Raw genomic sequence first — 17,617 nt, 5'->3', positions numbered from 1 at the left:
AAAACATGGATGAATCTGGAGGACATTATGCTAAGTGAAATAAGTCAAACACAAAAGGACAAATATTACTTGATACCACTTTTATAAAAGGTCAAGAATAGGTATACATGGAGAGGAACATTCTTTGATGGTTACCAGGGGTGGGAAGGGGAGGAAGGAAGAGACCACTTAATAAATAATAAAACCTATTGCTGTCAAGTTGATCCCGACTTGTAACGATTCTATAGGTCAGAGTAGAACTGCCCCATAGACTTTCCAAGGAGCGCCTGGTGGATTTAAACTGCCAAGCTTTTTGTTATCAGCTGTAGCACTTAACCACTACACCACCAGGGTTTCCTACTAAATAATAAAAAAAAAAAAAATAGACACATGTTAATTCTGGTGATGGGAAAGGCAAAAATATGCAATATGGGGGAAGTCAGCACAACTTGACCAAGGTGAATGAAGACACTGAGAGGCACACAAAAATAAAGGACAACTACAGTAAATACTATAACATATACAATTTTGCAACAACAGTAATAATAAGCAAAAAGTATGTGAGTGGTTACATAGGTAGATATGTATGATATATGGGTGTGGGATGGCGTATGGGATTATGTATGACTGCATATATATGTATAGTGGTGGGCATTTGCATATATGTATTTGTATGTAGAATACATAGTAGGCACAGTTATAGATACTTCCTAGACACACCCAAACACCTCGTGGGATTGATTTACTGGGTTTGAAGGCTCATGACCATAGTCTCATGGGACATCTAGGTCAATTGGCATAACATAGATCATAAAGATAATGGTATACATCCTAGTTTGGTGAGTAGTATCTAGGGTCTTAAAAGCATGTGAACAGCCATTTAAGATACAACTATTCATCTCTTCCCCTCTGAAGCAAAGTAGAGTGAAGGAAAGCAAAGACTCAAGGAAGAAATTAGTCCATGGGACTAATGGCCCCAAACAACAGCCTCCTCTAGCTTGAGACCAGAAGAAATAGATGGTGCCTGGCTACCGCTACCGGCCATTCTAACCAGGGACACAATAGAAGGTCCTGGTTAGAACGGAAAAAAACTGTAGAAAAAACTCAAATTCACAAAAAGACCAGACTTACTGGACTGATACAGACTAGACAAACCTCTGGGACTTGCCCTGACATACCCTTTAACCTGGAACTGAAGCCACTCTCGAGGTCTCCTTTCAGCCAAATAATACATTGGCCTATAGAATAAACAAGAACACCTGTGAGGAATATGCCCTTTTAAACAATCCACTATATGAGACTAAACAGTCAATATTTACCCAAAAGCAAAGATAAGAAGGCAAAGAGAATGGATGGAAATGGGGCAGGTGGGATGGAAATGGTGAGAGTGCTGACACATTCTGGGGACTGTAACCAATGTCACAGAACAATCTGTGTATGAATTGTTGAATGGGAATCTAATTTGCTATATAAACTTTCACCTAAAACATAATAAAATATAAAAAAAAAAAAAGGAATTGCAGCAGCATGAAGAATTAGAGTAAAAAGTAAGATTTCTAGGCTTCAAAATAATAGTATCACTGACTTAAGAACTGGATCCCTTTGAAGGGATATGTTGACAGGTCATATTGGAACATCCAATGGAGATATCCTAGGTAAACAAAGAAAAACTAGTATCTGCTGCTGCTGTCAGCACCAGAAATACAAATGCGGCCACCTTGGAAAGGGAAATGCTATGGATGTGTAAGACAGATGAACCAAATCTAAGCAGTCTGGCCAGCAGCCAAGCAGCACAGCTTTACCAGGAAAACAAATGAGAATATCAAAACAGAATCATGGTCTTTGTTGAACAAAGCTGGAATGATTTCTAATAAACAATTGGTTTGTTTATCTTTGTCGTGATTGTGATTAATTTCCTCCAAGTAAAAAATGCTAGCAAATTTTAAGTGCCATAGATCTTAAGGATTTGCACGCACCAGATAGAGCCCTTGGAGCCCCAGTGGCGCAGTGGTTAAGAGCTTGGCTGCTAACCAAAGGGTCAGCAGTTCAAATCCACCAGGCACTCCTTGGAAACCCTATGGAGCAATTCTACTCTACCCTATAGGGTCATTATGAGTCGGAAACAACTCAACGGCAAAGGGTTTTTTTAATGGTGCCCTGGTAGCACAGTGGCTAAGAACTCGAATGCTAACCACAAGGTCGGCAGTTTGAATCTACCAGCCAGCCTTGGAAACCCTATGGGGCAGTTCTACCCTCAAAAACAAAGGTTTGGCTTCGTTTTTTGGTAACGTCTGGGGGGATAGGGACATTGGTGGTTCATTGGTAGAATTCTCACCTTCCATTAAGGAAACCCAGTTGAGTCGCAGCCAATAAACCTCATATGTGGCCGCCACCCATCTGTCAATGGAGGCTTGCAAGTTGTTATGATGCTCAACAGGTTTCAGTGAAGCTTCCAAACTAAGACAGACTAGAAAGAAAGGCCTGGCAATCTACTTCAAAAAATTAGCCAGTGAAAACCCTTTGGGTCACAATAGTCCAATTTGCAACCCATTATGGGGATGGCAAAGGACCGGGCAGCATTTAATTCCTTTGTGCATGGGGTTGCCATGAGTCAGAGACAGCTAATGACAACAACAAATGTATGAAGAAAAAACTTTTTCAGCTTAGGACCTTTAAATACTGTGTATCTTGATTATTGTGCTTTTTATTCCAAAAAAACCAAACTGAACTCACTGCCTATGATGGTTAAGATTGTGTGTCATCTTGGCTAGGCCATGATTCTCAGTGTTTTGGCAGTTGTATAATGTTGTGATCACCTTCCTGTTGGAATATGATATGCGATCACCCCCATGATGTAATCTGCTGAGTGGTACCGGCAGGAGTGGGGCCTGTGGCAGCTTACCACCCCCTCAGCCTTCATCTCTCCACCTTCTGCCCTCTACTTCCTTTTCCTGCTCGCCTTGCAAAGGTGATTGGCTTGTTCTGGATCCAGCAGCTATCTCTTGTCTGACCTCTGGTTCTTGAGACTTGAGCTAGCAGCTTACCCATCCATCTTTGGGTTCTGATCTTCACGGCCTTGGAGCAAGAGTCCTGCTCGCCGACCTGCCTATCTTGGGTTCGCCAGCCCCTGCAGCTGACTCAGGAGAAACCTTGCAGTCTTGCCTGCCGACCTCGGGGATTCCTCAACTGTCACAACCTGTGAGCAGAATCCCTGCCCTCCAACCTGCTCATCTTGGGTTCACCAGCTTCTGCGGCTCCGTGAATTGGGAAGGGACTCTATCCTGATCCAAGGACTTGGGACATTCCAACTTCTGCAGTCCCATAAGCTGTTTTCTTAATATAAATCTCCCTCTATATATTTACATGCATTACTGGTTTTGCTTTCTCTAGAGAACCCAGCCTAAGACAATGCCTTTGAGTTGGTTCCAACTCATAGCAATCTTATAGAACAGAGTAGAACTGCCCCATACGGTTTCCAAGGCTGTAATCTTTATGGAAGCAGACTGTACATCTTTCTCCCAAGGAGCTACTGGTGGGTTCCAATTGCCGATCTTTTATTTAGCAGCCGAGTGCTTTAACCATTGCACCACCAGGGCTCCTTCATACTTTTTATTACATGATATGAATGAAGTCACAGATTCATAAGTTTGTAATATAATCACTTTGTAATTTCTTCAAGTATATAAAGTTTTATTTTATTAACCCTTCACATGTTTTTAGCTGGAGAAAAGAACTTAGTTAACATATTAAAACATGTAGCTTTAGTGCAAGGAGGAGAAAAGCATGTATAATGAGAGAAGATGAAGGGACTGGACAGCAAAGCCACTCCTCCTCTGGGTTGGGGAGAGGAAGAAGAGCCCACAGTGCACACAGAGAAAGAACAGTCAGAGGAGTCGGTGGAGAGCCAGGAAATTGTATTTCATGAAAAATAAGAAAAAAAAAGCCAGCAGGAGATTAGGAAAAATGAGAACCCAAATTGGGAATTTAGTACAGTCCTACTTTCGCCTAAAGGCATTGGCGAAAAACAACTCTTCAAAAATTGATGGAATACCAACTGAGATGTTTCAACAAAAAGATGCAGCACTAGAAGTGTTCACTCGTCTATGCTAAGAAATTTGGAAGATATCTACCTGGTGAAATGACTGGAAGAGATCCATATTTATGCCTATTCCCAAGCTAGGTAATCCAACTGAATGCAGAAATTATCAAACAATATCATTAATATCACACACAAGCAAAATTTTGCTGAAGATCATTCAAAAGTGGCTGCAGCTGTATATTGACAGGGACCTGCCAAAAATTCAAGCTGGATTCAGAAGAGGACGTAGAACCAGAGTTACCACTGCTGATTTCAGATGGATCCTGGCTGAAAGCAGAGGATAACAGAAAGACGTTTACCTGTGTTTTATTGACTATGCAAAGGCATTCAACTGCGTGGATCATAATAAGTTATGGATAACATTGAGAAGAATGGGAAACCCAGAACACTAAATTGTGCTCATGAATGTGTACATAGATGAAGAGGCAGTCATTTGAACAGAACGATGGGATAACGCATGGTTTAAAGTCAGGAAACGTTATGTGTCAGGATTGTATCCTTTCACCATACCTATTCAGTCTCTATGCTGAGCAAATAATCAGAGAAACTGGACTATATGAAGAAGAACCAGGCATCAGGATTGGCGGAAGACTCATTAACAACCTGTTATATGCAGATGACACAACTTTGCTTGCTGAAAGTGAAGGGGACTTGAAGCACTTACTGATGAAGACCAATGACTACAGCCTTCAGTATGGATTATAACTCAACATAAAGAAAACAAAAGTCCTCACAACTGGACCAATGAGCAACATCATGATAAACGGGGGAAAGATTGAAGTTGTCAAGGATTTCATTTTACTTGGATCCATAATCAAAGACCAAGAAATCAAATGACCTATTGCATTAGCAAATCTACTGCAAAAGACCTCTTTGAAGTGTTGAAAGGCAGAGATGTCATCTTGAAGACTAAGGTGTGTCTGACCCAAGCCATGATGTTTCAATCGCCTCATATGCATGTGAATGCTGGACAATGAAAAAGGAAGAACAAAGAAGAATTAATGCTTTTAAATTGTGGTGTTGGCAAAAAATATCGAATATACCATGGACTGCCAAGATAACGAACAAATCTGTCTTGGAAGAAGTACAACCAGAATGCTGCTTAGAAACAAGGATGGTGAGACTATATCTCACATACTTTGGACATGTTATCAGGCCCTGGGACCAAAAGTGGTAATGATGTTGTCAAGAATTGATGCCTTTGAATTATGGTGTTGGCAAAGAGTATTGAATAAACCACAGACTGCCAGAAGAACAAAAATGTATGTCTTGGAAGAATAGAGTGCTCTTTGTGTGTCAGAATCAACTCAATAACGTGTTTTATATACTATTGCTACGGATCTGATTAGCTTAGGTTTTCTCTATTGTAATTTACCTTGAAATGTCTTCTCCTTAACCTGGTTTTAAGCATACACTGGGATGGAGGTATCTAAAGTATTTCCTGTCCAATCCCTGTGGCCTTGGGCTTTTTCTTCCTCAACACTTCGATTGTCCCTCTTTAGTGCTTCTATTGCCCTCTGGACACACTTTTATAGGCATTATCTCAGGTATTGCACTCTAACCTACACAAATGTTTGTTTACTTGTCAATCTGTTCTACACGGTGAGCAACTTGAGGTCAAAGGTCCTGCCTTACTGAGCGCCCGTCCCTAGGACCTAGCACAGTCTCATGCTGTGGTACCTTGTAGCAGTTCATTAAATACTTACTGAATAAATGCATGAATTAAAGAATAACAAATGTGTCAATACATTGGTGCTATGTAAATATTCTCTCTGCCTTCCCCATATTTCCCGTATCTGCATGTACATGAAATATCATGTTGCCATAGAGTCAGCTCTGACATATGGTGGGTGACCCCACATACAACAGAATGAAACACTGCCTGGTCCTGTACCATCTTCAAGATGTTTGGTGTGCTCGAGTCCACTGTTGCAGCCACTGTGTATTTTGAATGACTTCCAAGCAAGGGTGCTCATCATTCAGCACTATATCGAACCATATCCTGCTGTGAGCCATAGGGTTTTTACTGGCTGATTTCCAGAAGCTCATTGCCAAGCCTTTCTTCCTAATCTGCCTTAATCTGGAAGCTCTCCTGAAAAGTGTTGGCCATAGGTGACCCAGCTGATATTTGAAATACCAGAGGCATAGCTTCCCGTAACACAGCAGCGTGCAAGCCACTGCTGTATGACAAACTGACAGGCGAGTGTTAGAATCAAATGGCAGACACTCACAATAACAATCTAGAAGAATAGAAATTTTTCTATGAAAATATAATTAAAATCATCTTGCTCTTCCTGGAAAAAATGTGAGTAAATTTTAAGGAGCAAATTCTTAGAGGACTAGTGCCCTTATCAGAAACACAGACTTAGATAATTCACAAGTATTTGTATATATGTCCTTTTCCCTTTATTTATTTGTTTATTTTTAAGCCATGGCATGCTTGCTTGTTCAGTGAACAGGCTTTTCTTTGTTTCTTCCTTCCTTCCTTCCTTCCTTCCTTCCTTCCTTCCTTCCTTCCTTCCTTCCTTCCTTCCTTCCTTCCTTCCTTCCTTCCTTCCTTCCTTCCTTCCTTCCTTCCTTCCTTCCTTCCTTCCTTCCTTCCTTCCTTCCTTCCTTCCTTCCTTCCTTCCTTCCTTCCTTCCTTCCTTCCTTCCTTCCTTCCTTCCTTCCTTCCTTCCTCCCTCCCTCTCTCCCTCCCTCCCTTTTAAAGGAATCATACAATATGCCTTATTCTGTAAACTAGTTGCTTTTTTTCTTTCCTACCTAATGTATCATAGACATACTTTCAGGTAAATACATATCATTTAAGGACACATTCTTTTAAAGAATAATCTAAATAAGCCACCATTTATTCAGCCATTTCAGTGATGATGGATAAATTGCTTTTAGTTTTTTGCCATTATAAACAATTTTATAATAAATATCTTTATATATATTTCACTTCAAATGATGTAGGCTGGATGGGCCAAAGTGAGATTACTCTGATGAAAGTCTGAGTTTTTTCTTCTAATAGATACTGCCAGATTACTTTCCAAAACGACAGTTGCATTTCACTCTCTTGTCTACACTGGATGTGATCAATCCCTTTTAATTCTTGTCAGAATGCTGAAAAAGGCACCTCATTGTCAGTTTGTTATATTCCTGACTAAGAGGCTGCACATGTTTTCATGTTTATTAACCTTTGGTTTAAGCTCTTCTCTAAAGAGCCTTGGTTTTCTGAATTTTTCTCCTCAATTCGTAGAAGCTCTTTTTAAATTAGAGTATATAGAGTCTCTATATGGTGGCATAGTGGTTAAGTGCTACAGCTGCTAACCAAAGGTTGGCAGTTCGAATCCACCAGGGGCTCCTTGGAAACCCTATGGGGCAGTTCTACTCTGTCTTATAGGGTCGCTATGAGTTGGGATCAACTCAAGGGCACTGGGTTTGGTTTTTTGGTTTATATAGAGTCTCTATGAGTCGGAAACAACTTGACAGCAATGGGTTTGGTTTTTTTTTTTTTTATGCAGCATAATGTGTAATGCAAATATTTTTGCCAAGTTTATTGTGTATCTTTGACTTTGCTTATGACTCTTGCCATAATAAAATAATTAATATTTAGGTAGTCAAATCTGTTTAACCTTTTTTTAATGGCTTTTGAGTTTCTCATCTTGTTAAGGATCTCCCTTCGCTCTGAGGGTATTCAAATATTGCCCCCCATCTTTTACATTTTTGGTTGAATAGTTTACATTTATATTTTCAACTCTTCTAAAAGTTATATTTTATATGGTGTAAGGTATGAGACTAATTTATTTTCATCTATATTGACAGACAACTGGGTCAATAATAAAAAAAAAAAAAGGGTCAATACCACTTACTAAATAAACCCTCATTTTCCACTAAGCTGAAGTGTCAACTTTATCATATATTGGATTCCCAATGTATTCAGAATGTGTTTTAGAAACCTTATTCTATCCTATTGATCAGTAACTTTTTTTCCTAAGCAAATACTTGACTGTTTTAGTTATAGTGTTTTCATAGTAAACTTTTATATATGATAGGGAAAAGCTTCCACATAAATTTTCCTTTTCAAACTTTTCTTAGCATTTCTTGCACATCTTTTACTATATATGAGACTTAAAATTATTTTTTCCTATTAAGAAAGTTTACTTTGAGCACAGGCTTCCTCTTGGTTAGAAGGCAAATTAAAAGAAGAAACTCAGTTTGCCAGAGCTCTCAAACCTGTGTACCTATAAAGCAGGTGTCTGGGAAGCTTCTCCAAATTCTTAGCCTATGAGAGTGCTACATTCCTTGGCTCTTCCTATTACCAGGTCCTGAAAGGAATTCCATATTTCATCACTGTAATCTTGAACTTCAGGAGAACTAGCAAAACATTTTCCCTTTTGTAAGGCTCGACTTGACGGCATTGGGTTTGGGTGGCTCAAACAAGCAGAAAGGTAAGAGTCACAGTTGTGGGAAGCAAAGTATGAGATTCATACCAGAATGATTCTATATCCTTGACTAGAGAGGTTTCTGCTTCCATCTTTTATGCAATTGTTCAAGTCTGTGATGCTCACAGTAATTGTCAAGGACTGTAATAGATGATCCTGGTGTTCTGCCAACTGCTATAAATACCCACGAAGCTGAAAGAGCCCACAGTGAACTTGTATGAACACAATAGGAAGTCACACCTTTCATTTTGCTGCCATGAAGTTCCAATGTAATATAAACAGAGGATGCTGCTAACTGGGCCTCTCAGCTATTCAGATATTGAAAATTGTTGGCAAAATCTGACTTCAGCATAACAAGATTCCACTTGTACTAAGGAGAATGAGATCATCATCCCCAAACTATCACAGAGAATGAGACAGATTTAGCAAGTCTGAACAAATAAGTAAATCCAAAGCCTCCCTTCAAACCGGGAAATGGCCTAAAAAATACTTTATATTAAAATGTAGTGTCAATAAGTATAACATTTTACAATTGAAATTTAAATTATTCCAATGTTGTTTTAATTCCAAACCCAACAAAATCAGAAACTCTGATACTCAAAAATATGAAAATAGAAACTTGCTTCTCTATTGAAAGAAATAAAAAACTAATTAGCCAGATGGACATGAATTATGCCATAATATCAGGTCAACAGACTTAACCCCAGAAAAAAGTTTAAGGCCAGGTTTTCCATCCCCAAATGTAAATGATATCCTTGTCTAATACCTCCCAATAATAATAACCAGCATTTATTGAGCACTATGTGCCAGATTTTGTCTCATGATTTTAGATATGTGTTCTCTTTTTTTTTTTAATCTACACAACCTAATGTGTAGGTATTATTATCTCCATTTTAAAGATGAGAAGACTAAGATTCAGAGAGTTATAGAAACTTAAACGAGGTCACATAATGAGTAAGTAGAAAAAACTGAATTCAATCACAAAGTCGTCTCTAAAGCCTCCAGCAATAGGCTTTAGCCTCCACCAGGCCGTGTCAAACGAGCCTGAACAGCCTGAAGTCCTAGTCCCAGGGTCTCTGAAAAAGGCCCAACAGCTTCTTTAGAGGCCAAAGTTGAACACTAAACCCCGCAGGCTCCACCAACACCAGTGGTCAGAACCCTTTCTCTGAGGCTGAGGACGCAAACACAGGCTCAAGAAAGAATGAACCTTATAAATCAAAAGTTGTTGAACTGAAGACACTGAGCACTGTCCTGAGTTGCACCAGTAGACTCATTATACTTCATGAGCAGTTCTTGCAATGCACACAACAGCAAGCTGAAGACTTAACTCCCCTTTCCCAGCTAATTAGAAACTCTCATTCAGTCATTCACTTAACAGTTATTGAGTGTCTACCTCTACCAGGCTGGCACTGAGGACGCAAAGATGAACAAACCCTTGAGGAACTTAAGCCTTATAGGGTGAGGTGGAGAAGTAGATCAGCTATCACAATGCCTTCTTATAGATGATAAAATAGAGTTCTACTTCTGGTGCCTTGGAGTGAGAAAGAAGAGGCAACTCTGTCAAACAGTTTCCGGAGAAAGGTTAAACTGAAGTGAGGGAAAGGAACAGTTACCCTTTATAATTTGCTTTTCTTTTCCTATAAAGCCAGTTGCCACTGAGTCGACTCCAGCTCCTGGTGACCCCATGTGTGTCAGGGTAGAATTGTGCTCCACAAGGTTTTCAATGTCTGACTTTTCAGAAGTAGATCACCATGTCCTTCTTCTGAGGCACCTCTGGATGTACTCAAACTACCAATTTTTTGGTGAGCAGCTGAGGGTGTTAACCATTTGTACCACCCAGGGACTCCTCTATTCCTGTAGTGACAAAATATTTAAAACTTAAAAGCACCTCAGAGAGTTCAATCCATTGATTTACAAATGAGGAACCTGAATTCCAGAGAGGTAAATTAAACTGCTCAAAGGTGCACAGCTCCTTAAGCAGAGACCAAACCACAGAGTCTTGGCTCAGTGCTCTTTTTCCTACCCCATACAATAATAATAGTTCATGTAGCATTTTGTGCCAGGTGCGATTCTAAGCACTTTACATATATTAACTCATCACTCAATCCTCACAACAACCCCATGAGGTAGGTGTTTTCATCCTAATTTTAGAAGTGAGGAAACAGAGACATGGAGAGTTTATGTAATCTGCCAAGACAGCCCAGTCAATAAATGCTCCAGATGTGTGCACTTAACTATGACATGGTCCTGCCAGGCCTTAGTCTCCTTGTCCTACCCTCAAAAGCAGGAATTTGATCCATCTCTCCTGTGGTATATTGCAAAAATACCCCCAATTCTTCACATTTCCCTTATCCATGCCCTCTGCAATGCTACTTTGTGGTTCATCCCATCAAGAGGCAGAGTCTATTTCCCATCTCCTTGAATCTGGGTTGACCTTGAGATTTACATTTTCCAGTGGAATGTGGTAGATGCTGTGGTGAACTGGTTTCAAGCCCAAGCCTAAAGAGACCTTGCATGCTTTCCCTTTCTCAGAACACTGCCACTACCATCTAATTAGACCCAGGGTAACTTGCTGAAGAGTGAGAGCTCACATGGAGGAGAGCTCAGTTGTCCCAGCTGAAGCCATCCAAGACCAGCCTACCTTAGCCAATCCGCCAACATATGAGAAAGCCCAGCCAGACCAGCCGAGCTCAGCCCAAAAACAGAATAATTTTTAAGGGTCTTCATATATATATATATTGGCTAATTGCTTCCTAGAATGGTTATAATGAAGGATAACATTATGACTAGAGGGGATAGAATGAGGCCAGGTGGCACACCAGGCTGTGCGAACAGCATGGGCAGGAAGAATTGGAAAAGTAGAGGATATGTTTGGAGAATGAGTGGTTCATTTTGACTGTAGGCCAGGAATGCTCAAGGGGCTAATGGAAAATAAACCTGGAGAAGTGGATTAGACCAGGCTTAGTAGTTTCCACCTAATATAGTAGGTGTTGAGAAGCCTTTATATGCATAACATGTTCATTTTCTCCTCACAATACCATGAGGGAAATATTATTTCCATTTACAGGAAACAGGTCCAAGGTCAATATTCAACCATAGGCACTCTGCCCCCAGGGTTGCCATGTCCATTTACTAGAAATCATGATGGGGAGAATGAAGGTGAAGAGAACGGTTGTGAAGATACTGCAGTTGGCCAAGAAGGGAATAGTGAGGGCCTGGCCTGAGGTAATGTGGTTAAGTGCTTAGCTACTAACTGAAAGATCAGCCTTTCAACCCACCAGCTGCTCTTTGTGTGAAAGACGTGACAGTCTAGTTTTATAAAGATGACAGCCTTGGAAACCCTATATGGCAGTTCTAATCTGTCCTACTGGGATACTATGAGTCAGAATTGACCTAATGGCAACAGGTTTGGCTTGGTTCTTGGGCTAATGTAATGGCAGTGGCGATAGAAAGAAAGAATACCTGTAAGTGATATGGCAAGAGACAGGGCTTGGCAGCTGATTGAACGAGGTGAGGAAATGATGTGAGGCATAGGGGTGTTAAGATGATGAGCCTAGGTCACAAGGAGAATGATTGGTATCATCATCAGATACTCAAAATGCAGAAACTAGCTCAAACATGTTGATTCTGAAATGGCTGTTTGGGGTGACCCCATGGAGAACTGCAAGCTGACTGGATGAAGCATGAACTTAAGGCATAGGGAACATGTTTGGTGTTTCTCTGCGGAGAGCTAAACCTGGATTACCTCATTTATCAAATGAAGACTTTGTACTAAATGCTGTTGAGTTTTATTCAGTATTCAAAACAGAAGGGACTCTTATCAGTAACTATGTACTGAGTTTTGCTTAAAAATTATTATTGTTGATAATCAATTGGGAAGACATGTAATGAACTTGGATATTGTTTCATTCAAAGGTACGGAACTTCTCCTATATTCAACTTTAACAGAAAATTAGATTTTTATTACTCATGTATCTATAAGCTTTTGTAAATCTAGTATTTATTCCCCACTTTAAAATGTCAAGTTTATTTTTGTTTGTTTTGTTTTGTGTGTTTGCGTATATATATATAAAACCCAAAAAACCAAGCCCAATGCTGTTGAGTAGATTCTGACTCATAACGACCCTATAGGACAGAGTAGAACTGCCCCATAGAGTTTCCAAGGAGCGCCTGGCGAATTCAAACTGCTGACCCTTTGGTTAGCAGCCATTGCACTTAACCACTTCCCCACCAGGGTTTCCATATATATGTATATAATATAGCTATATTAAGCCAAAACCAAACCCGTTGCCATCGATTCTGACTGATAGCAACCCTAAAGGACAGAGTATAACTGCCCCATAGGGTTTCCAAGGATATGTATGTATTTATATGGAACAGGTAATTTTAATCCCTTTTTATAACATTTTACAGATGAAGAAATGAGGCTTAGATGGGTTAAATAATTTAACCAAAGTTAAAGCTAATCAAGGACAGCGTTAACAAAGGGAAGTAAAATGAGCTTTATCTTGTATAGACTTCCTGTTCATTAGAGTTTTTATTATAGTGTTGGCTAACAAGAGATAAAAATAATAAATGTTCTTCCTCCCGGAACAGTTTCAGAACACTGCTTAAAGATTTATGGTCTTACTCAGAACAGAAGATCTACTTTTGTTGCTAAATGGCATGGAAGGAAGAGCCTAAATTGCAGACTGTTATAAAACAGATACGAATTCAAATTTGAGTTCTGCTATATTGGTTTGTAGCACTTGGAAAGCTACTTAACCAACCTGAGTCACAATTTTCTCGGCTGTAAAATTCCAAATAATAAAAGGTCATTTACACAACTATTATGAGAGCCAAGGAAGAGAATATATGTGGAAGTATCTATCAAGGTACTTAATAAATATTAGTTTCCTTCCTTCGTTCCAAAAACTTTCAGGTCCTGGAATCTATCACTGATATATAAACTTTGTGTAAAAAATATTTATCATTTTCCTGAAGAACAATGATGAATCTGTGAAACATCTCATAACATGGAGGAACCTGGAAGGCATTATGCTGAGTGAAATTAATCCGTCGCAAAAGGACAAATATTGTATGAGACCACTATTATAAGAACTCAAGAAAAGGTTTAAACACAGAAGAAAACATTCTTTGATGGTTACAAGGGTGGGGAGGGAAAAAAGGATAGGGATATTCACTAATTAGATAATAGACAAGAATTAGTTTAAGTGAAGGGAAGGACAACACACAACTGGACTAAACCAAAAGCTAAGAAGTTTTCTGAAAACAACAGAACACTTCTAGGGGCAGAGTAGCAGGGGCAGAGGTCTGGGGACCATGGTTTCGGGGGACATCTTGGGCAATTGGCATAACAAAGTGTATTAAGAAAACGTTCTGCATCCCACTTTGGTGAGTGGCGTTTGGGGTCTTAAAAGCTAGAAGGCAACCATCTAAGATGCATCAATTGGTCTCAACCCACTTGGAGCAAAGGAGAATGAAAAACACCAAAGACACAAGGAAAATATGAGCCCAAGAGAAAGAAAAAAAAGGCCACATAAATCAGAGGCTCCACCAGCCTGAGGCAGGAAGAACTAGGTGATGCCCGGCTACCACCGATGACTGCCCTGACAGGAAACACAACAGAGAATCCCTGATGGAGCAGGAGAAAAGTGGGATGCAGACCTCAAATTCTAGTAAAAAGACCAGACTTAATGGTCTGAGACTGGAGGGACCCCAGAGGTCATGGCCCCCAGAATCTCTGTTAGCCCAAAACTAAAACCATTCTCGGAGCCAACTCTTCACACAAAGATTAGACTGGGCTATAAGACAGAAAATGATACTGGGGAGGAGCATGCTTCTTAGCTCAAGTAGACACATGAGACTGTGGGCAACTCCTGTCTGGAGGCGAGATGAGAAGGCAGAGGGGGACAGGAGCTGGTTGAATGGATATGGGAAATACCGGATGGAGAGGAGTGTGCTGTTACATTGTAGGGGGAGCAACTAGGGTCACATAACAGTGTGTATATAAGTTTTTGTATAAGAAACTGACTTGAATTGTAAACTTTCACTTAAAGCACAATTAAAAAAGAAATTAAAAATATATCATTTTCCAATTATTATGTTAATGATAAACATTATTGAATTTGAATTAGCAATGCATACGTAATATTAGTGGCTTGGTAGTAAGATACAAAACTCATCAAGTGATCTCTCATGAGTGAGTAAAGACATTTTTTATGGAAGTCAATTATTAGTCTGAATGGTATGAACCCATTCAAAATTTATAGGCAAAATATTTTCCATACACTAAATATTCAGGTTATACAGGAAACCAGAAAACTATACCTGCTGACTCTCACGTTAACTCCCAGTACAATCATCACCTCTGACTCATTCATTCATTGTACAATAAATCTCAACTAAATGACACCACACATTGAACAGATTTAAATTTATATATGGTTCTTTCCCTGGCAAGAGGCAACGCTGTTTGTTTGCAAGTAAGCAAGAAATCTAGAAAGACCACTTTCATTTTGCCCTTTTCATTTCCCAATGGTGACCCCTCTGTTCTTTCCTCAAATGCTCTCTCTTCTTTCCCCATCAAAACATATACTCAAAAAAAAAAAAAATGTGATTAATTCATCCTCATGAAGGTATAAATGAATGATAAATCTTAATGTCTTCCAAAAACCCATTGCTGTCGAGTTGATTCCAACTCGTAGCAACCCTAAAAGACAAAGTAGAACGACCCCTTAGGGTTTCCAAGGAGTGGCTGGTGGATTTGAACTGCTGACCTTTTGGTTAGCAACCAAACTCTTAACCACTGCACCACCAGAGCTGTGACTAATGTCTTCCAGTGGTATTTATTTATGCCATAACTGGTAATAAGATCACTGACTAAAAGGAAAGGAATAAGCTTCTAGTGGTGAATTTTAAGCATCTGAAAAGCAGTAAGAGAGAACTTTTTTAGTTATGGGAGCCTTCATGTTGCTCCCCAAATCAAACTAATAGGCAGCCATCAGAACTTAGAGCGGATGCCTCTAAGACTCCCCTTCTCAGCTTCCCCCCGTCCCCCACAATGCTTATTTCATAAAGCAACTGCCCAGACAATGCTTGCTGATTAGAATTGGCAAAGGCCTCATTCGGGTTATGCCAACACCACCACCACAACTGCTTCCAAACCACTATCCTTAGCTTTCTGGAGTTCTCAACCTACGTCCTGGGGAATTGTGAACCCATGGCTATTGTTAAAGATGCCAGTGAAGGTAACAAGAAGTTCATGCTTAGGAAGGGCAATTGGGTGAGATGGAAACCTGCCTCCACTATCACATATAAACCAAAGCCCACTACTCAGAAAGACCATTGCCAATAAACCAGAAGATAATCACAGCAAAGTACATTTTGAGCTCAGAAAGGGAAGTCCTTCCATGGCTGAACAAGTCTCTATAAAATGCTGCCCACTGGAATCTCCACCACAAGGTTCGAAGAGTTTTTAACACTAATGAAGGGGTTACCCTTGGTTGAATTAGTTATCCCCCTAGAGAAGTGAAATCAGGGGGAAAACTGCTGAGCCTTCCTAGTGTAACTTACCTGAGATCCATATCTCCATCCACCCAGAAGGAGAAAATGTTAGAGATGGTTCCCCCTGGGCAGCATCCCATGATGAGAACAGCAAAAGCTTGGGCTGGCTTCAGGGAGAAGCTGATGGCCAGGAGATGGGCCGTAAGAGGCATGAGTCCAAATTGGCACAGCAGTCCCACAGCGATGCCCCAGGGTCTTCTGACATGCAGCCACAGCTTCCGGATATCCACAGAGCATCCCAAAGAGAACATGATTAGCCCCATCATCACGGCCAATGCCACAGTGAAAACAAGTTTTAGGTTCCCAGGTACCTCTAGCCCCACTCGCAACTCCTCCTCCGAACTGTTGGCAGGGCAGGCCACTATGCTGGAACAATTTGCTGTCATCTCATCTCCTTAAGGCAGCATCACAAATGAATGTCTGCAACCAATGGCCGGACAGGTCTATCCTGCCACGTTTTGTAATAACGCAACAAAGTCACCCTTGGAGAATCATTCCAAAAGCTATTGGCCAGCCGGGTAAGTCATTCTTAATTTGATCAGTTTATTCAAGTGTGGCATTATGAAAATAATTACCATGGATATGAAACGTATAATAAACTGTGGTAAGTAAGGCTTTCCACTTCTGTTCTTACTCACCACTGAATATTCAAGTGAAATGAGACAAGCCAATTTGTGGAGTGGAGGGACTGGACTATGTCGTCAGCATCACATTGTGTTCCAGGAAAAAGAGATAGGGTGCCAAGACATCATTCCTCTGAATTCAGTAGGGATTTCAAAAAGCTAGGATGCAGTGTTTTTTAGAGAGAAAGGCTAACTCCGGAAAAAACAGAGGAGGCAAAGCCAAAGCCACCCTTCACAGCATTAGCAAAACATTTCTGCTGGAAATATTAAAACAAAAGGAAACCAGTTAAGGAAATGTCAGGAGGGATTAAGGCAACTTCAAGAGAGCTTTGGAAGTAGTCTCACAGTTATTCTTCTTTCGATTTCTGTTAAAATTTGTGTCTAAAGCCAATAATTAAACTCCTGCAAGATTAATATGGTATTAAACACATGAATATGTCTCATGAAACATGTGGCAACTCATTTTTGTATCCGAAATAATTCAAAGGAGTTGTCACTTTCTTTTGGAGACTACAGTCTTCTTTGAGATGTCCCACCCCTGGGCCTCCTGGTGAAGGCTGGGAATCCCGCAAGGAAATGCAGTTGAGAGCTTGGTCTGGTGTCTGGAGACAGAGTCTGAGGTCAGCCTCTAACTATGATGCCCCCAGGGGACCTAAAACATCATAACCAGACACCACTGACAAAACCAGACAAGGAAAACTTCGTTCCGTGAAACTAAACCTCCAAATAAGCAGGGCCACACCCTTTCCCAAAGGGCCGGTGACAAGGCACACTTTATAAATGCCTCTACCTGTTTCAAGAGAGATACTAGGTAGGCATTGTTTTCTTTTGAATTAGCCAATTATTCTCCATGAGAAAATACTCTGGGCATGTTTAATGTATAAAATTTCAAGTTAGATATAAATGTAGAATAAAATCTAACT

General features: G+C 40.2%; 1 protein-coding gene across 1 annotated transcript in view; it reads right to left on the bottom strand.

Annotated features, from left to right (window-relative positions):
- Positions 1-16,701, bottom strand: part of SLC10A6 (solute carrier family 10 member 6) — a 46,462-nt gene extending 29,761 nt beyond the window's left edge. The window contains exon 1 of the mRNA XM_049885818.1: positions 16,081-16,701. Coding sequence (XP_049741775.1) covers positions 16,081-16,457 — 377 coding nt within the window. The 5' untranslated portion in view covers positions 16,458-16,701. The remainder of the gene's footprint in view (positions 1-16,080) is intronic.
- Between the last annotated feature and the right edge of the window lie 916 nt (positions 16,702-17,617).

The sequence above is a fragment of the Elephas maximus genome, chromosome 5 (genome assembly GCF_024166365.1).
Source record: "Elephas maximus indicus isolate mEleMax1 chromosome 5, mEleMax1 primary haplotype, whole genome shotgun sequence".
NCBI lineage: Eukaryota > Metazoa > Chordata > Mammalia > Proboscidea > Elephantidae > Elephas > Elephas maximus.
Note: the sequence above shows the minus strand (reverse complement) of the source record. Positions and strands in the feature narration are given on the sequence as shown.